Below are 21148 nucleotides of genomic sequence, written 5' to 3' on the forward strand. Positions count from 1 at the left end.
AGATGTTGGCCAGAGGGACAGACTTTCAGTTATAAGATCTGGGGATCTAATGCAACACGTGACGGTTAATACTTTATTGTATACTTGAGAGTTGCTAAGAAAATAAATCTTAAGTGTTCTCACCACTCACACAAGAAAGATAACTGTGAAATGATGGATGTGTTAACTTGATTGTGGGAAGAATCATTCACAATACATATGTATATTAAATAATCAGGTTGCACACCTTTTAAAAAAGCCCCACTGTACAATCTAAACATACACAATTTTTACTTGTTAATCATGTCACTGTAAAGCTCTGGGGGGGGGGTGGTCAATAACCACCCTGATGAAGTACAGTAACCCTAGGAAATCAGGAAGATATTTTTGTTTCTTTCTTGTCAACACTGCTAACAGTCTCCAAACAAATATTTTATGAAACAGTCTTCCAGTTGCACTTTCAAGGTACTTTTTTCAAATTATTTTTTAGTTACCAATCTGATTTTAAGAATAAGCTTGAAGGATAATTACTACATAATATCCCAGCTGTGAATATAGCTTGCTTATTTATGCTTGTTCATTCATCATACACTTTATTGTCTTGAGAGCCAGGCATAAGACGAATAAGGCATTGTTCCTCCTCTTGAGAGACATGGTCCAATGGGGGAAGCAGACCAATGAGCAGATAATTGTGGGGTAGTCAATGTCATGACCAAGGAGAATACAAGTGCTGTGGGGCCACAGGTTTCTACAGACAGCTGTGCTAGGGATCCGGCAGGGGCAGGCAGCGCGGAGGGCTTTAACACAGGGAGGCCAAGAGGGAGCACTCGCCACAGCTGCAGGCTCGCCGCGGCTTCCTGGGGTCTCACCAGGCCTTTCCTGTCTTTCCCTCTGCAGGCGGCTCCACGGAGGCCGTGCACTCAGGTCTGGCCCGTCAGGTGTCCAGCCTTCTCACCAACCACCTTGCCCGGGCGACTGAGTGCTGTGGGAACCAGGCTGCTGGGAACGATGCTCTGCAGGACGTGCTCAGCCTCCTCAACGATCTCTCAAGGTACGGCAGGCCCAGCCGGAGCCCAGGGAGCAGCTGGCTTTCCTCTTGAGTGACTGGGATTCCTTCGGGCGGTCCTTGTCTTTAGACCCATCCAAATTACCTGGCTGTTCCGTCATGCTCCTGCCTCAAGGGAAACAGTACAGAATAAAGTCATTGAAAAGTAGTACGTAGTTTGAAAATGTGAGGATTTAGATGACTACAAAATATTATCATTTGCTTTAATACTCTCTGGTAACATCTGCTAGACTTCAAGTTTATGCATTTGCATTCAATAACCAAAAACCGTTACCTTCATTTAGCAAGACTGAAAAATAATCAGTCAGGACCTGTGATGAACTCCTTCTCATGCAGTGTCTTTAGAAGAAGCCCTCTGTGGAGGTTTACCGCCATCCTGTGTGAGCCACGGGGCCCACGAAAGCTTGTCCACAGGGACTGCTGGTTCTTTGGCTTCTGCTGGACTCTGCTTTCTCCTTAGTGCAATAGGACGGGCTCAGCTGTGGCAGATCCCAGACTAGTCTAAAGTACTCTTTAAAAAGGAATGAAAGACTAAACCGTAAGCCTCGTAGAGTGGGTGTCTACGTCTTGGTGCTCTGTGAATCGTGCTGAACCATAGGATCTCATTTAAGTAAACATCAGGGGTCAGAAAATATTCAAAAATCTTTCTTTTTAAGTATTATTGGTCAATTATGAGCTTTCGTCAGATAACTAAAAAAAAAAAAACCCCAACACCCCAAACCCTTCATTCTTCTTCATGAAAGCATAGTGCCAAATCCTTGTCTTCCTCATGAAATCTGAAGTCATCCGTTGGTTTCACCTCATTTAGGGACCTCCTGCTTCTGAATTTCCGTAGGCCAGCATCCCCAACATTGTGTACTTTTTCTCCCTTCTTTTCCAGGAGTCACATCGGCAAAGCCATCCTAAGCCAGCCAGCGTGTGTGTCCAAACTGCTCTCCCTGCTGCTGGACCAACGCCCGTCCCCGAAGCTGGTCCTTATCATCCTGCAGCTGTGCCGGGCGGCGCTCCCACTAATGAGCGTAGAAGATTGTGGGAACGTGGAGCTCCCGCCCTGGAGCTATTCTGTTCCCTCCCTGAACAGTGAGCAGGAGGATCCCAGTGACCCAGCATCCAAGATCGCCTCGTTACTCTTAGCAAAGCTGGCAGATTACGTGGTCCCAGGTGAGTAGCTTTTGGACAGGAAGATGGCACTGAGGTGCCCACTTCTGTGGATGGTCAGGCTGAGCTTTCCCTTGTCCGCACGGCGGCTGTGTGTTTCTTTGATAAAAGGGACAGAGAAGGGACAGAGGGGGAGAGCGGGTGGAAGAGAGACTCCAAACCAGTGTTCTTCCTGCACAAACTGCATTGGCGATTTTTCTGTTTGCCTAAAGGATGTCAAACAGTTCTTTCTCCAACCGCTTCGGAACCGGATACTACATTGGCCAAAACCAGTCCCAAGAATTCCTTAAAAGGAGATAAAGATCCTGGAGAAGAGAGTGAAGCAGTGGATGGCAAGCTCTCCATCTTTATCCACAAGCGGGAGGACCAGTCATCGCATGAAGTTCTCCAGCCGTTACTAAGGTGACAATGACTGTGATAGCTGTATGTCATCAAGCACTAGCCATGTCACAGGCCCTGTGCTAAGCCCCTTGCATACATCAGCTGTCTCAGCCCTGTTAGCAAATCTGAGACGTAATCACTATTACTGCCGTCCCTGTTCTTATCCATGGAGAAACTGAGGCTGAGCTGAAATGCAGACACAGGCCTCTCTTCCCACAACTTAATCACAGCTCAGTACTGTCTCTCCAAACTCAACAGAGAGCGAACCCTGTTGAGAAGGTATTGTTTGTGTTCAGTGGGGAGTTTGCAGTGTGACTTGGGCTTTGAGGAGGAATAATGCAATGTTATTGGCGTCCTTTAACCATCGGTATATTTAAGGATGCCATTGACTGGGGTGGAGAAATAAGATAAACTTTTTTAAAGCTTTAATTCATTGGAGTGTGAATGGTATGATTGCTTAACAAGGAAGTAGAAATATATCATTATTACCCAGTGATCACAAACCTGTGGGGGCCGTTAGCGAGATCCAGGACACCGGGAAGGCCTGCCACGGAGCAAGGGGAATGTAGAGCAGGTGTTCATGCCTCAGGCGGAAGAGTCCTCCCTTCAAATGGATGCTTGGATGGTGGTGTCATCTTCGTAACTGGGTCCCCCGTCTGCCATCATGGCAACTGAAAGCACTAATGGGCTGCTGGCGTAAACTAAGCAGGGTCAGAGCAGGTCAGTGCTTAGAAGAAGAGATCTCCAAGAGGCATTCTTGGGCATTGCAAAACGTCACAGTATAATTTTGGTGGCAGAGGAAGCTGAACTATCAGAAAGGAAAATCTAGTCGTTCACACCGAGGCGTCAGCTCCATGCTGTCGTCGAAGTCCCCTCACTTTGGGATTTAGACCACTTCCTCAGCGCCTCGGACGTGCCCTGCCTTCCCTTGACTACAGGTTCAGACTCTCGACTTTGTTCAGCTGCTTAGTTCGTACATCATTTTCACATGGGCTTTTAATGATCTTTCTACTTAAAATCAGCCATTTTGATGCCTTAAAGCACTATAATTAAGCAATAATAGATCATTTTCTTTTTGGAAAAATTGATTCTTTCTTTGAATTTTAAAAACCCGTAATGGTAGCCTGACCGTGGCTGGGCTGCCTCCCAGCCGCGCCTGAGCCTGGCCTCCCTCCGCTTTCCCTCTCTAGCAGCTCCGAAGGACGGCCCTTCCGACTCGGCACCGGCGCCAACATGGAGAAAGTTGTGAAAATGGACCGAGACATGACCAAGGTAACCCTAAAATGGAGAGCCCGGCCCTGACAAGGCTCACAAGTACAGAGCGTTTGCCGTGCTTCAGGTTTCATAAGATAGTTTTTAAATTAATTCCAGTTCCCACAAAGGGGCAGGGTGATGACTGAAGTCAGTAGCTTAATGAGGACATTTTCAAGAGAAGTCAAGTCAATTTGTCATTAATGTTAACAAGTACAAGAAAACTCTTGGTTTTGGCCTAGAAAGTTTCTATTCGCTCTAAGAGTTTTACAGCCTAAAATACTTTAAAATTGGTAATAGATGAAAGGTGATTAAAAGAATAATAATAGGTAATAAGAAATAAAGACAGATAGCCTATCAAAATACAAAAACATGCCCAGGCTGACAAATTATACAATATATAAATGAAGGAAGGGAATAAAAACAACAGCCATATGTCATTTCTCACCTGGCAGACAGATTAAGAAAGACTGATCATGCCCACCCTCCTCCGGGTGAGGGCAACAGGGCCACTCACGCATCCAGAGACAGCCACGCTCTGCACGGTTCTCCTTGTAAACAGCATAGACTCTGTGCGCACACAACTAGGTGATTGCTTACAGAAGTCATTATATGTGAATTGTAGTGATTTTTATAAATCATCAAAATCCATGTTTTAATTATAAAAGTTAAATGTTCATATAATGACATACTGTACAGCTATAAGAAATTAAAGCCAGATAACTTTATATGCCAACATAGGAATCCAGTCATGATATTTTGATAACTGATAGAAATAAATGGAAAAATTCTGTGTGCAGAGTGACCCGTGATTATATAACTCAGAACTTGCATGGAAAAAATCTAGAAGACGCACAGTTATCTGTGTCTAGGTGAGGACCCAGGATGTTTTAGGGAGCTTCACCCCCACACATAATACCCGAGTATCTGAATGCCTGAAAGTGAGGCAGGGATTGCTCCGGTAGCTGGGGAAGCAGGCTTCACAACGCAGAGAGATGAGCGGAGTGGCGTGCCTGCACACTAACCGAGTGTCTGCACACTGACCCCAGGGCGGCTGCTGCGAGGTGATCACGGAGGAGGCTGCGGCTGCTCTGCGGAAGGCCACCAAGTGGGCGCAGTCGGGCCTCATCGTCAGTGTCGGGCCGCCTGTGGAGTCCGTCAGCCCGGAGACCGTGAGTGGCTTGTCCACAGGAGACAAGAAGAAAACCGCCCAGACGTCCATTTGCCGAGAGAGGAACTCCGAACTTGCCAGGTAAAGCCTTCCACAGGGTGGAACCTGTCCGTACTCCCCTCAGATTTAGTTTTGATGGGTTTTTTTAGGGTTTTAATTTTATATCACCTATTTGACCTGCTGGAAATGGGGACTGAGGACTTAAAATGCCCATCTGAGGTGGTAATGGACGAATAGGGAGGTACACCTAGCTGAGAAGACAACCTACAGACAAAGGTTGTTTTTCTGAGAAAGGCCACTACCGGAATCACCAGCTACAGTTTATTTTTGTTTTTTGTTGGGTTTTTTTTTGGTGGGGAGCAGGTATTAGTGAACTCTGGTCCTGCTTCCTTGACTCCTTCCGTGTGATGCTTCCCACCATTCCACCTGTACACATCAGCTTCTTTCTAGGAGAGGCAAGGCTGCATGAGTGTTGCCTCTGGGAAGTCTGTGCCAGGTGTTCTGTGCTTGCGAGCCAGGGGCAGACACAGTGTCGTGTCTTTCCCCGACACTGATGGCTTACTCGGTCCAGAGCTGGAGACCCATCGTTGCGGAGGGTTCTCTCGTTACCAGAAAGACTAGGAGAGGGGGGTTTCTTCCTAGTGACCACTTAGCTTCTCCTTCTCTCAGTCAATGAAATCTGCTTTTTCTGGTATGAATAGAAAATGTTTTCATCTGGGGCCAACACTAAAAGCTACTTCTTTACATTATTTTTTTTAATTTTTATTTATTGATTTTAGAGAGAGAAAGGGGGAGAGAGAGAGAGAGAAAAACATAGATTTGTTGTTCCACTTATTTATGCATTCATTGATTTTTTTATGAAGGGCAACCAAAAAAACCCAGAATTTTCTTCTGGAGGGTGGCCCCCTTGAGGTGCAGGCTTCCCCTGCTAAGTGAGTGTTCTAGAAACATCCGTATCAGTGATCAGCTGGCATTGTTGTGAGAGGCTGTGTTCAGCTTCAGTGAATTTTTCTGAAGACTCTTTCAGCACGTCTGCCCATTTCATGACGGGTGGTTTACAAGCGCACCTGTCCACATCATGCTGCATGCTCAGCCGTTTTTGGCCACAGTGCCATGACTCCCATGCCTCACCTTCCCTGTTCACCAGATTTTGCCCCGAGTGACTTTTTTTTGTTTCCCTGGATGAAAAAAGTCATCAAAAGGAAACATTTTGTCAGTGTAGAAGAGGTGAAACAAAAAATGGCAGAAGCACTAAAAGGCATCAAAATTGACGAGTTCAAAAACTGTTTTGAGCAGTGGGAAAAACATCTTGATAGGTGCATTGCATCAGATGGAGAGTACTTTGAAAGTGACTAAAGTATAAACATGTAAGAATAAATACACAATTTTGTATAAATAAATTCTGGGTTTTTAGGGGGTCTCCTTTCGTATGCACTCTAACTGGGGACCAAACCCACAATCCTGGTGTATCGGGACTACAGTCTCACTAGCTGAGCTTCCTGGCCAGGGCTGCTGTACAGTCTTAACCATGGCACCGGGCACTGACAGACTTCCCTGTTGACACACGCAGGACCGACCCCGTCCGACCTTTCATCAGCGGCCACGTGGCAAACAGCATGGCCGCCGAAGTGATTGCCTTGCTGCATAGCTTATTAATGGCACCTGAATCCAATGCCGCTCAGATATGGACCACGACAGCAGAAAAGGTTAGTATGGTGTTATTGCTTAATTGAGGAAGCAAGAAGGAAGTTAGACTTTTTTCCCCCAACTGATTTTTTTAGAGAGAAAGAGAAACATCAGTTTGTTGTTTCACTCATTTATGCTTCTTGTATGTGGCCTGACCGGAGATCAGACTTGCAACTTTGGTGTATCAGGTTGACGCCCTAACCAACTGAGCTACCAGGGCAGGGCCAAGTTAGAGTTCTTTTTTTTTTTTTTTAAAGATTTTATTTATTTTTAGAGAGGGGGGAAGGGAGGGGAAAAGAAAGGGAGAAAAATGTCGATGAGTGAAAGAAATGGCAATCCGTTGCCTCTCTCACACCCCCGACTGAGGACTTGGCCTGCAACCCATGTGCCCTGACTGGGAATTGAACTCATGACCTTTCGGTTCACAGGCCAGCACTCAATCCACAGGTCAGGGCTGGAGTTGTTTTTGAATCATGCCTAGCAAGGGTCATTTTTAGTAAAGTAAGATTTCCAAGATTGGCTAGTTATTACCTGTTTCTCCCCTGAAATTTGCCTTGATTTACTAGTTTCAACTCTGTTCACATACACCTCCTGTCGCTGACAATTCTAATCTTGCAGAAGACAAGACAGAATTCTCCAGGAAAGAATGGCACCCCTCCTTTCTCCTTCCTGCTTGTGTTCCAGTGCCAGCGACGTTAGGAAGTCATGCAGCCTTGGTTACTGGGCTCATTAAAAATACTTACTAAGCCCGACAGAGGCCCCTGTGCAATTTACACTTCCTGAGTGCTTGTCAGTAGTTCATCGTTACATGTGATAGTCCAGTTTCTCGAAAGCTAGAGATCTGTAATCAAGTCCCCTTCCCCATAGTGATTCTTCTCGTGAACTCTGTATATCATGTCCTAAAGGTAATTAGGTGTCGAGATGTAGGCAGTGTGCTGGGATGGTTTCCCATCAGATCAATTCGTGCTTTATTTTAGGGGTTTTATTAACACCGCTTTGATTTTCCTGCATCTTGAGGTTGTATGTTTCCAGCTCTGTCCAATTTCCTCAGGCAAATATGGCAGGAATGTCCGTGGTCGTACCTGACAGTTATTTCATCCCTTCCGTATCCACAGTTCCTTCAGTACCTGGGGCCCAGGCCCCGTTGTGGACACTCGTCACCCCTAGTACCAGAACGACCGAAACTCTAACTCCTCCTGCATGGGCTGCTTCTTTCATTTAGGTTCTGTCTCGTGCGCTGATGTACATTCCACAGCTGGGGAAATATGCAGAAAGCATTCTGGAAAATGGAAGCAGTAGTGGCAGAAAACTCGCCAAACTTCAGAGAATCGCCCGCCAGGCTGTTGCCGCACTGTGTGCCCTTGGAGGCTTCAAAGAAACGATCAAGATAGGGTCCGAGGTTCAGGTAACCAGCCACCATTTCCCCAGACATTGCCTTTCCCCGAATATAGACATCCATTGGTTAATCGACCATATCTGTAAGACAAGTATCGTCCACCCAGTTGGACAGAAATCCTTGGTCCTTCAAGCTAAATCAGGAATCTGAGAAACTCATGCATTCTAATCTCCCCTGTGTTGCAGACTGTGTAAATGTTAGAATGGTACCATATGTTGTTAACTGTAATATTTGTGTCTGGTGGTATCATTAACATTGGCAGTATTTTAGAATTGAAAGTTTTGAGATTAAATCATACTGCGATCACCTTGGCATAAGGTTGTAGGACCGATTATTAGCTCATGTTCAGGAATTGGTATCTGTGTTTTAATAAACTGTTAGTGTGCTGCCCATAATGACCACTGTGAATTTACTGTTCTCACTTGTCACACAGAGTTGCTTCTGTCAAAGCCGGTGGGTGGTGCTGATCCGTCTGTGTCTCTAGGTTTTAGGTAGAGGAATATCAGGAAGCATCGGAGTGGTGGCTTCTATCAATGAACAGGAAGGTATAGCTACAGTCAGATTCCCACCCATAGACTGTAGAAAGACTTCGCAAGCATCAGACACACTGACTATTCCATTGTCTAGACTTTGTGTTCCAAGATCAGAGGTAAGGTGATTTTTAAATGCATTGTAAAATGTCTCTGCAAATGGTAACTGTACTGTAATGAATAATATGCACAGTGCAAAAGCACAGATACTTGGTTACTTACATTTTAGTTGTAATGTGTATTTATATATTGGTGATAATTATTTAATAGTCACATTTATGTGATAATTCTTATCTCAATGACAAACTTCAAGTCTTTGGTTAGCAATATTTCATTGTTGTATTTGTAATTATTTTGGTCTAGTTTGTAATTTTCTCTATGGTGACTTATATTTTTTAACGATATTGTAAGAATTAACTCCAGGTAATAACACCCTCATTTCTTATAAACTAACTACTTGAATTTAACTTTTTGCCGTGCCCCTCCCCCCACCATCAGGCATTGCCTCTTCATAAACTGTCCATTACTGAGAAGGTAGTACAGGCAGTCCAGTCCATGTTGCTTCCTCAGGAGGGAAGTCTCTCTATTCATACCTCACTTCCTGCAACAGGAGATGGGTCAGCTCCTGTGATGGCCGTCGTTCGGCTCCTGGCTGAAATAAGAACAAGGTGAGCGCCCTCCGAAGGTCCCCTCGTGTGCCAAGGCGGTGCAGGCCACACTGGCAGGGGTCCTTGGCGGGCCCTGTCCTCCGGGCTTGGTGGGTCCACAGTGTGAAGTTCATGGCCACCTGAGTAACCAGAACCATTTTCTTGTGCCATGTTTACTACAGTTTTGTTGCATTTCCCATTTTTTGCAACTTTTGTCACAGTCCCCTAATTTCTGCACTTTGAAATAAAGTTTAGCTCTTCCCCTAAGATGATGACTTCCCCTGATGATTTGAAAATAAATCATCCAAATATATGGAGTGCATACAGAAGGCTTCACTTATTTGCTTTGGTAAAAGAACTTTGTTCTTTGCCTTTTTAAAATGGTTCAGGCTACCTTACTATGTATCTGGTCCATCACTGCCCAAATTGATAACGAGAGAGCAGGGAATGCTCACAGGTGTTGGTGCTGGAAAGAAAAGCAGTCTTTTCCTGCAAATACATTTATTTACCATTAAACAACAGGAACCAGTGTCACCTTTGATAATGAGACTTCTCAGAAAGCTCTCACGTGTATTTTGAATTGGGTAAGAATCAGAAAAATACAGGTATTCTAAGCGCTGGGATTCCTCTTAGTCCCAGAACACTGATCTTGTCCATGGAGTGCAGTGGAGGAAAAGCATTTAAGAGACAGTGCTGACTTCTCAGCCAGCACTGTGTGTCTCCATTTAGTGGAGGTGACAACCACTTTTCCCTTCTCTGACGGTCTGTGCAGTGTCAGCAGTTACTGTGTGGGAAAAGAGAAGTTATTTATGCATTTCCAAACCAGCCCAGCTCAGGAAAAAAGTAAGAGGAAGGGGGAGTTTGAACCTTGGTGTAAATTAGGGGACAAAATTGATTGAAATGTTTTTCACAGTTGACTTTTTAGAGAATGAACATTGATGACTTTGAAATATTGTAAATCTTTTAACATTAAGAGCATGCCTGGTCATGGCCCAGCTTTTAGAAGACAGCTTATTTTGTGAAGAATTCATACAACAGTGCCCCGCAGCTGTTGAAGTTCTTAACCTAGTAGCCCAGGAGTGCAGTGCTGGTGAGTACCTGTTGTGGAAGGGATCGTACCTTACCGAGTTTTCTGAGCACATTGCAGTTGGATTAGTGGGACGTGAACAGTTCTCGCACACCCCCCCCCCAAACAGCTGAGCTCTGCCTCAGCACTTCCTGCCGCTCACTTTCGCCCAGATTGGGAAATGGAAGCGAAAAGCTCTCAGTACACCCCAAGTAGGAAATCAGCATTTCTGTTGAACTTTAGGACCATGTCAGAATGTTTTTTTCCCTCCATTCATATTGATTCATTGCATTTATTTCCCTACTAGAACTATCTGTGAATAGTCCTTACGGCTGCAGGTGCTTTCTGACGGTTGTGACTGGCTACATATGAGCTCGAAGTCAAGAGCGTACACTAACATCGATCTGTGTGTGTGTTTCTGAAAACGCTTAAACAAGGGCACAAATAGGGAGACTGATGTAACGAACCCTCGTGCTTCCGTCGCCGGGTGTCCACAGCTGTCACTCACAGCCGACCCCTGCGCTTTTCCCTCCTGATCGTTGCTAAGCGAATTTTTAGGCAGTACTTTATCCATAAATATTTTAGTATGTGTCTCTAAAAACAAGGACTCTTTTAAAAAAATAACCAGTATGCCATGATCACATCTAAAAAAATTAACAGTAATTCTTTAATATCATTAAATATCTCATTAGTGTTCAGCTTTCTAATTCTCTCAAAGAGTCATACTTGTTTTTACATTCGTTGATGTAATCAGGATCCAAGTAAAGCTTATACACTGTAATTCATTATTATATCTTTTAAATTTCTTTTAAAATACAGATTTCCCTCAGTGTCTCTTTTTTCCCCTTGAATTTATTTGTTGAAAGGTTTCCCACAGTCTGGATTTTGTCGATTGTATCCCTACAGTGTCATTTAATAAGTCTCTTTGTCTTCAGATTTCTTGTAAATTGATAGTTGGCTGGATGTTTTCAAGTGAAAATTCATGCTTTGTCCCCAGGGATATAATTGGACTGTATGTGAAACTGTCCACAATTATATTAGCATTCCTCCAGGGTTCTAGTACTAGCATTTTCATAAACTGTAAGAAAGAAATGAATCTTAAACTTCCTTAATAGTTTTAGTTTATTCTTTTTTTAGTCATTTTTATTCGTTTTATTTACAATTCCTGATTTCATCCGCTTTTTTAGTAACTCTAATCTTGTTTCTGCCCACAAATTGTTGTCCTTTTTCACATGGTAGCAATTTCTGTTGGTTTGTTTTGGTTTTTAATTTGTCTTCATTCTGTATCTGTTTCGCTTCTCGAATCTCCTCCCTCTAATAAGCATAGTGAGCCAGGGACTGTTGTTAAAACTCAGAGCGGCCCTAAGAGTGAGAAATAGAACAGAAGAAAAGGAGTTTGCTAGACTTCTCGGGTGAATTACTTGCAACCAAATTTTTGTGCATAATTTAGCATTATACTTGTGATAGGTTCTTAGTTCTCTGCCTCTACTTTTTCATATTCTTGGTTTAGGTTGCATATAAGACATTTTTAAATGATTTTATCAAACATATAATGTGCTGAATTACTTGCTTTTCTATAGGGCTCTTTCTGAATATCCTCTTTTATACCTTTTATGAAATAACGAGGTCTTAATCTGTGAAGTTAACTTTGGTACATAGTGTACAAGCTAGAAATCATAATAATTTCGAGCAGTGATTTCATGTGCTTTTAGTAATAACCCCCCGAGCCCTTTTCTCTACTAGAAGAGAGCTCTGTGGTAACAAAGGGTTGGAAAGAAATGTGTGGGTAGTACTTATTACTTGCTACAAAAGAGATGACTATAAGTTTATACACATCAATTTATATTCTAAAATAGCATCCTATGCCATAAACTATAAAGGTGCTGAGTCCTCGGTCATTTACCTGTAAATAACAAACAATCCCTTCTCCCCCAGCATCTGGGTTACTTCGCAACACAACAGTGGATTTTCCGAGTCTACAAAGAGTTGTAGGCTGTGCTTAGGAGAAATGGCATTTAATAAAGAAGATTCGGGGTTGTGGATGGAGGAGAAAGTTCTTTGATTTTTGTTTTTAGTATGTTAGTATTTTTTTATTTCACATAAGAAAATGTTATAAAATTTATAGGCAATAACATGGAGTCTCGAAAATGAAATAGTTCAATGAATTCCTTCTGTTTTACTTCAGGAATAAATTAAGTGGTAGATTTAGCCATTGTAATGTTAACTAACTCATATCCCAATTTTACAGCTTCTCTGGTCCAAGGAAAAGTATCTAATTTCATTTGATCCAGGAAGATAGCTCTGCTGAGCTTTTTCCCATGGAAAAATATTCCTGAGAAATTAACCTGATCCCTTGGTTGAAATACCGTAGAAAGCAGATTTTGAAAGTGAAGAAAAGGCTTATAGAAACCAAAAAAAAGTTCTCAATTTTATTTTGTATGCTTACAGAAGCTAGAATCTCTCGGGTTCAGCTTTTTCCTCTTCCTTACTTCCTATATTCATTCATTCCTCAAGCCAGAGGTTTTTCCTCAGACTTTGAAAGTTCATTAAGAATCCTGGGAAACGTGCTTAAAATGCGGTCCAAGCTCTACCCAAAAGTCACCACTGTAAGTTGCAGGAGGCCCGGGACAGCTGTACTCAAGTGCCACCTGAAGGAACAGTGCTCTGACTCCTGCCCGAACCCCCTTCTGTACCCGCCTTCCCCGAGCTGTCCTGGCTTCTGCATGGGCAGTCCTTCCCCGGCCCCAGCCCGCAGAGGCTCCTCTTAGAAGGACCCCACCTCCTGAACACGCCACTGTTAAAACTGCAGTCATTGCTGACTCTAGGGTCAGCTCTCCTCTCTGACTTCCGTTTTAGGTGACCCTCAGACACTGAGCCGAGTATGATGCTTCCATCCTGTCCTTACACACCAAACAGTAGTGGCCGTATCTGATTCTTCCTTTGAAATGCTCCTGAAATGTGTCCCTTTCCGCCCGTGTCCACCAGCAGCTCCTGAAGTCGGGTGCTTTCTCTCTTGAGTTGAGACATCTACCTCACTCTCGGAACTTCTCCTTCCTACACCTTGTCTGTTCCCATCGTCGTCAGCTACTTTCCTGGAGCCCCAGCTCGAGCAGTGGTCGTCAGGGGCGTGCGGCTGTCACCGAGGGTCTGGCTTTCTGCTGCACGGTGACTGCTGTGAAGTTGTCACTTCTGGATCAGAATGAGCTTACAGCCGGTTGTGGCAGTTACTTGTTACCGTGACCAAAGCACAATTTCTCATTGCTTTCTCAGATTTCAAGTGTAGGAGCGTTTTCCTCTCGCACTAGCCTGTCAGTTCTCCTCTCACGCTACGTCTCCCGCCTCCCTTGTGGAAGACGTGCCTCAGCTCTGCCAGGGGAGCCCCTGCTCCCCGCTCCTCCCTGAGGAGTGCTGCTCCCTCTCACCTGGCACCATTCCCCTCCGTCTGCACCGGACTGTCTCCGTGACACTTGTGCCTGATTGATGATAAGGGCATTGTTGCAAATAGTTCATTGTGTCATCCAGTTTAAGGTCTCTCAGAATAATTTTTAAGTCATTTTAACCAAAACTATTGCAAAGTGCTTATCAGAAACAGCTGGGCTCTTTGTTGACTAGTTTACAATGGGCTCCACGGATCTTGCAGCTCAACAGTTTCCCTCTCTGATTTGTCCATTGGGAACACAGGTCTGGGCTTGTGCCCCCCGGGAGGAAAGGAAGGACGCTGGGCACACGCCTCATGGCCCGCCCTCGCGCCTGCCTCCACTTTGACCCTCGTGTGTCTTTGCCTCAGTTTTCCCGTCACCTTCTCATCCATGTCACTGCATTGTGTTCGCTGTGGTGTAGGTTCATGAATCTTCCTTGCTGTTATCCAAAACAGCTCTGTACCTCACTTTTATTGGACTACATCTTATTCCTCCTAAGACATCTTTTTCTAAAATTGTGGTATAATTCATATATCACACAGTGTACCATTTTAAAGTGTACAACCCAGTGGGTTTTCATGTATTCACAGAGGTGTGCGATCATCACCACTAATTCTAGCACATTTCTAGCCCCTCCCCTGGTGAAAAACACTTTGTACCCAGTAGACAGCCATTCCTCATTGTAGTCCTTCCCCAAGTCCCATGGCAACCACCAATCTACTTTCTGTCTCCCTGAATTGGCCTGTTCTGGGCATTTTATATAAATGGAATCATACAGTTTGGGCGGGCCTTTTACATCTGGTTTCTTTCACTTAGCATCATGCTTTCAAGGTTCACCTGTGTTATAGCAGGAATCAATGGTGGTTCCTTATTTTTTATGGCTGGATAATATTCCGTTGTCTGGATAGACCACGTTTGGTTTATCTGTTGATCAGCCCGTGAACAGTTCTGTTCCTTTTCTTGGCTGTTTTGAAGAATGTGCTGTAAACATTCGCAGGCAGGTTTTTATGTGGACACATGCCTTCAGTTCCGGTGGGTATATGTAGGAGTAGAATTGTTGGGTCTTACAGTAATCCTATGTTTAAGTTTTGAGGAGCTGCTTCCTTTTTTGAGTAACTGTTTTCCAAAGTGGCCACACCATTTTACAGTCCCACCAGCAATGTATGAAGGTCCCAATTACTCCATACCCTAGCCAACACTGGTATTGGCCATCTTTGTGATTATAGCTATCCTAGCAAGTATGAAATGGTATCTCATTGTGGTTTTGATTTGCATCTTTCTAATGACTAATGATGTTGAGCATCTTTGCATGTACTTATTGGCCATTGTATACCTTCTTTGGAGAAATGTGTTCAAATCCCTTGCCCATTTTTAATTGGATTGTCTATTTATTGTCAAGTTATAACAATTATTTATATATTCTAGACATACTAGTCCCTGATCAGATATGATTTAATAATATTTTCTCCCATTCTATGGGTTATCTTTTCACTTTCTTAAAAGGACATTTGTGTCTCTTAAAACACAAAAGTTTTTCATTTTGATGAAGTCCAACTTATATAATATTCTTTCATTATTTGTGCTTTTGGTATCATATCTAAGAAACCATTTCCTAATCTAAAGTAATGAAGACTTACACCTATATTTTCTTCTCAGAGTTTTATAGTTATATACCAAAGGGGTTTTTTTAGGTCTTTGATCCATTTTCAATAAATTTTTGTGTGTCATATGACGTACTCCAGAGACGTCTGACTATCCTATCTAAGATTATTCTCATAGTGCCAAGCCACTCGGAATACCCTTTCTTTTCTGCTTATTGAAATCCTATACTTTCTAAGGTCTAATTTAATGCTGTCTTCATTAAGCCTTTCTGGATCCTGGGATTAAGTCATCACCCACTCATTTGCACCTGTGTTTGTGCCTCATATAATAACACACTACGGCCTTGTACTCTTTTCTTCACTGTGTGTACATACACATATACCTGTCTTATCTCTGTGCCCAGACTGGGGGCATCAGCTCATATAGTTTGTACCCTCCAACACCTACCACAGCGCCTTGCTCATAGATGTTCGATAGGTATTGGACTTTCTTAAAAAATCCATTTTGATTGTAAGAACAATAGTATTTATTTGTTAGATGGTAGCAACAGCTTTTATTTGAAATTGTCTCTGTGCTAAGGACTTGGCTAAAGCTTCCCTTCAGTTACTTTGTCTCATCTTCACAACCACCCCATGAGGCACAGGCCCCATCATTACCCCCATCCTGGAAGCGAGATGGCAAATACTGAAGCACGGAGCCAGATTCTGCATCTATGCAGCCCCGTTCCAGGGCCCATGCTCTTGACCACGTGGCTCTGCTGCCGAGCCCTGTGTGGTAGATAAAGATGTCTCAGGGTCTGTGCCCTTTAGTAAGATTTTGAATAATCTCCGTGAGCATTGCTTTGACCCTGCTCCAGAGGAGGAGGAGCCCTGTCTTCACACACTCGGTGTGTCCCCTGCAGGAGAGCGACTGGCAGTTGTGGAGGTGCAGTGTGAGCGGCTGAGGATGCTCTACCGGGACTGTGCTCGGCCCCCGCCCCCGCCCCTGCAGGCCGACCGGAGACAGGTGAGCCCTGTGTGGTCCCCACACCTCCTGCCTGATGCGGCAGGCGGCTCTGACCAACGCCGACTAGCACGTTAACGGTATTTAGAATGAGCGTCTGCAAAGCTGTTTGGAGGTGTGTACTGCAGTGACAGGTAGAGGAGCAGAGCTCAATAACTTATACATTTCTGTGTTATCAATAACAGAAAAAGAAAATTTTTTCAAAATTCTATGCCTATAGTCTGTCTCATAACCAAAAGAATGTGCAGAGAGAATGATTACAAAGAAAAGTGGTGAAACGTGAACAGTTGGCATGTCTGTGACTGTGCCTGAAGGGCAGCACTATTCATGATAGGTGGAGTGGAAGCAGCCTAAATGTCCATCAGCTGATGAGCGAATGCATAAAATGTGATGTCTGTGGTTCCATTCATGTGAATGTCCGGACCAGGCAAATCCACAGACACAAAAGCAGACTGATGGTTGCCCGGGGCTGAGGGGGACGGAGGGATGCGGTGACTGCTGACGGGCAAGGGTTTTTTCAAGGAGGACAAAAATGTTCTAAAACTAGATCCTGGTGATGTTTGCACAACTCTGAATGTCCTAAACACCATTTAACTTGTGCACTTAAAGTGGATAAATTATATTTCAAAAATATTAATGCAGCTAAATAAGAGAATATAAAAATTGCAGTGTTCTTGCAGTTTTCCTATAGGTTTAAAATTAATTCCAAAAAATTTTTTTTAAATATATACATATATAAAAGAAATGTCACCTGAAATCTCAACATCTCTAGTTACCTGTAATTTTTTTTTAACAAAAATGGGTTTCTATAGTCCATACTGTTCTGTGTCTAGCTTTTCCCCCCTCTGTAAATGAGTACGTTTCCACATGAACTAGTCAAAAATAGTCCAGCATATACATGCACCTCGGTTTACCCATTCAGGCTTTTATTATTATTGCAAATCCACATTGTCTCCAGCTTTCACACTAACCGTAATCTGAATGTCCTTGGAGCTAATCTTTGCATGCATCTTTCAGTTCTTTCTTTTTCAAAAAGATTTTATTTATTTATCTTTAGAGAGAAGGTAAGGAAAGGGAGAAAGAAAGGGAGAGAAACATTGATTGGTTGTCTCCTGCACATGCGCCAACCTGGGACCTGGCCTGCAACCCAGGCACATGCACTGACCGGAAAGCGAACCTGCGACCTTTAGCTTTGCAGGACAATGGCCCGCCAATCATCTGATGGCTGATCAGATGAGCCACACTGATCAGGGCTCTCAGTTCTTTCTTTAGGATAGAAGTGAAATGGAGGGATTTTAAAAATATGCTTTTATCTGATAGAGAAGCTTGAAATTTTATGATTAGATTTATTAAAAACTATGAAAGTGGGGAGGGTTGGGTGGGTGGGCTGGAATGGGAGTAAAAGGGAGAAAACTGTACTTGAACAATGATTAAAATAAAATTTTAAAAAAATTAAAAAAAAACTATGAAAGTGAAAAAATAAGGCAATTAATCTAACAATGAAAAAAGGAAGTATAACCATATTACGGTACTCCTTTTTGCTTTGAGCTGAATATTAAGTCATAGTAATATAAAACCTGATTCCTGGTTGAACTGAAACGTGTCCTCTAACTGCACTGGGAGTGTGAGGGGGTGTGTGTACACATGTGTGAGGAGAAGTAGGTAGGTGGGAGTTAAAACCTCTTTGTCATAATATAGGATAAATGTTGTCTTAACAGGATATTAAAAATAGTGTTATAAGCATAGAAGGAGAAATGTAGAGGTTAAGTATCAGAATTAACAGTTAAAGGAGCTGGGAGGGATTGTTTCTAGAGAGCGAGGCTGGGCATAGGGAAGGAGACTGCCTTTTTTTTAAATCAAGAAAAGTTTCCTTTGGGGAAAAAAGATATGCTATTAAATGAACATTATTGTTCTTCTTTGAGAGAGTGAAAAGGCGTTTGTGTTTGCAGTTCTGTTGACTGAGGTTTTCCCCACTGCAGCCCAAAGAGATAACCTGGAGCCCTTCGAGAGTGTTCCCGCCCGTGCGGGCCTGCATGTTCTCCTCACACCTCACTTCCGTCACCTTCCTGGCTGACCCCAGCGCCGGGGGTGGCCTGCCCCGGGGCACCTTCATCTACGCCACCTCGCCGCTGCCCGTCCAGGTGAGAAGCCACGTGACATGCTGGCTTTCTCCCGTTTCCTTCAAACTTGAAAGAAAAAGCAAGTTCAAGCACCCGGGTTGAGCCCTCTGATTGTCTGCCCACTCCTGGTGTTTCTTCAGGCCCCATCGTTTTACTGGGAAATTGAAATTGTTTCCTATGGAGATACTGATGACGATACCGGACCAATAGTTTCCTTTGGCTTTGCTACCGAAGCAGAAAAACGAGATGGGGCTTGGACGAATCCAGTGGGCACTTGTCTTTTCCATAAGTAAGTGGCTACTATCGCTGTTACTTAAAAAAAAAAAAAAAAGTGGGTTGGGTGCTTTAATAGTAAAGTAGTACCATTACAATCACTACCTTCCAAAATGTAAAATACTAGTTGGAAATATGGTCACGTTTAGGAAAAGAGAGTTTCTCCCCTGATTACTCTCATGCTGCTGAACCCTCTCCACCTGCTCACCCGCCTGCCTCCACGCCTGCGGGTAGCCCTGTCGTTGACGCCCCTCGTTCTCTCTGTAGCAATGGCCGGGCCGTGCACTACAATGGCTCCAGTTTACTGCAGTGGAAGAGCGTGCGCTTAGATGTGACTCTCTCTCCTGGTGAGTGCAGCGGGCGGTTTTCTTTTTTTTAACCTCTGGATTTCTCTTGTCCCCAGGTTTTGGTCTAAGTAGGTTAAAAGTTTAAAAATTAAATGAACTTAGCAACTGGAAGTAAGCAGTGTGTCTTTTTTTTTTTTTAAGATTTTATTTATTATTTTTAGAGAGAGGGGAAGGGAGGGAGAAAGAGAGAAAAACTTCCATGTGAGCGAGAAACCAGTTGGCTGCCTCTCATACATGCTCCAACTGGGGACCGAACCTGCAACCCAAGCATGTACCCGGACTGGGGATTGAACCAACAAACTTTAGCTTTGTGAGATGATACCCAACCAACTGAGCAACACCAGTCAGGGCCAGCAATTTGTGTTTTAGTGAAAACCAAACCCTTGTCATTGCTGTTCCCTAGTTTACTCTGAACCTGTCATTTTATGAGGCCGTTATCATTTAGAGCCTCCATTTGGAGCCTTAGGAGTCATACTTACTTCCTCTCCTCCACCGTGAGAAAATTCTGAGATTGTGCTTCTTTCTGAAGTTTGGTCTTTCATCAGCTTGCTATTGAGAAGCAGGTAAGTAGCTTCAAATACAGGGAACTTTGCCCCTAGCCGCAAGGCACTTGTGAAGTGCAGTCACACGACATGTAGACACGTGCTGCAGACGTTGCTTTAACAGCCTGAACGTCCGATCCAGCTTCCACAAATGCTCTGCATGATGTTCCAGTCACATAAGTAATCGGTTCAGGTAAAAAAAGGTCTTTTCCCCTCCTGCTTTTTGGCCTCCTTGTAAGTAACTTGATCTGTGTAATAGATGAATTTGGATCAGTCCTGCCTGCTCCAGCAGCAGCAAGGTACAGGCGTTCTCCTTCTAACATTAGCAGCAGCCAAACGTGTTGGCTGCTTGTTTTCAGACAGCACATCTTAGCATCATCTCTGAGGAAGCTGAAATTGTTGCATGTGGTAGGTGATCTGGATGCTTAGGGAATACCACATCGCTCCGCCCAGGAGGCAGCCCCGGGAAGCTGTCTGGGCATCATATTGCCATCATCCTCGAGGGAACCGCTTGTTAAATAGCACTTTTCGGGGGGGGTGGGTACTGTTTTCACTTATGATTTAGTTACGACTGGGGAGTCATTCCCTGGCAGTTATTTCTCTCTAACTTTATAGAGCAGAGCTGTGACATCACAGCCAAGTACATACGGAAGTGCTTTAAGCACAAAGAGAGGTGAGGAGGACAGGGGAACCACAGTCAGAGTTTTTTGTTGTTTGTTACTGTCATTTGTTTTGTCTGATCACATTTTGGCTTTTGAAAGTATTTTGGACTGGACCGCAGGCACACATGCTAGCTACCCTCTTCCTGGAGAACATTTCGAGTGGGAATTGGGTACTCATGTGATTTTGACAACATAGTCTTGATCTCTATGCCGACACTTCCGGGGTCCATTCATCAGCAGATGCTCACTGAGCATCGCCCTTGTGCTGGGCACGCTCCTCCCCTCAGGGGTGCCGTGGTGAGCCATGGCCACCCCCCGCCACGGGGCAGCCAGTCCCAGTGTGGCATCCAAGACGTATCAGACCCTGTGATGAAAAGCAGAATCATAGCATTTTAAGCACTAACTGGAGAGTTTGCAACAATAGAGTAATTATAAAGCTTCAGTTTCTCCGGAGCAGCCACCTTCAGAGCGCTGATGTAGTGGACACGCTCCTCTTGGGTCCCTAAGCTCTGTCCCAGTATCCAGGCGCCTCACAGGGAAGCCGCAGGGCTTCTGTCATCTCAGCTTCCTGTAAAAGCGCCTTAAATACGTGGAAGTGGGGGGCATGTGTGCTGTAACGACACCCCTTCAGGCTACATTGTGGGCTGAGACTTAACTTACATTTTTAAGAATGTTCCTAAGCCTTGTACAAATTTACTGGGAAAATACTACCTTTTTACCTTATGCCATTAGTAATCTTACATGTGTCAAAAGAAAAAAACTTATATTTGTCCGTTTAAAAATCATACCCAGCCCTGGCTGGTGTGGCGCAGTGGACTGAGTGCCGGCCTGCAAACCGAAGGGTCACCGG

At 44.0% G+C, this 21148-nt stretch overlaps 1 protein-coding gene across 7 annotated transcripts in view; it reads left to right on the forward strand.

Moving 5' to 3' along the window:
* HECTD4 (HECT domain E3 ubiquitin protein ligase 4) overlaps positions 1-21148 on the forward strand; it is a 157120-nt gene that overhangs the window by 96751 nt on the left and 39221 nt on the right. For 6 of the 7 annotated variants that reach the window (XM_045844468.1, XM_045844502.1, XM_045844478.1 and 3 more), the window contains exons 35-48: positions 877-1030; positions 1926-2206; positions 2416-2605; positions 3775-3856; positions 4885-5087; positions 6577-6712; positions 7915-8097; positions 8573-8737; positions 9117-9286; positions 10240-10355; positions 16254-16357; positions 18334-18495; positions 18615-18763; positions 19015-19094. In XM_045844468.1, coding sequence (XP_045700424.1) covers positions 877-1030; positions 1926-2206; positions 2416-2605; positions 3775-3856; positions 4885-5087; positions 6577-6712; positions 7915-8097; positions 8573-8737; positions 9117-9286; positions 10240-10355; positions 16254-16357; positions 18334-18495; positions 18615-18763; positions 19015-19094 — 2175 coding nt within the window. The remainder of the gene's footprint in view (positions 1-876; positions 1031-1925; positions 2207-2415; positions 2606-3774; positions 3857-4884; positions 5088-6576; positions 6713-7914; positions 8098-8572; positions 8738-9116; positions 9287-10239; positions 10356-16253; positions 16358-18333; positions 18496-18614; positions 18764-19014; positions 19095-21148) is intronic. The other variant, XM_045844486.1, reaches the window with a different exon arrangement.

This window comes from Phyllostomus hastatus, unplaced genomic scaffold, assembly GCF_019186645.2.
Source record: "Phyllostomus hastatus isolate PE091 unplaced genomic scaffold, TTU_PhHast_1.1 phas_contig_1162, whole genome shotgun sequence".
Lineage (NCBI taxonomy): Eukaryota > Metazoa > Chordata > Mammalia > Chiroptera > Phyllostomidae > Phyllostomus > Phyllostomus hastatus.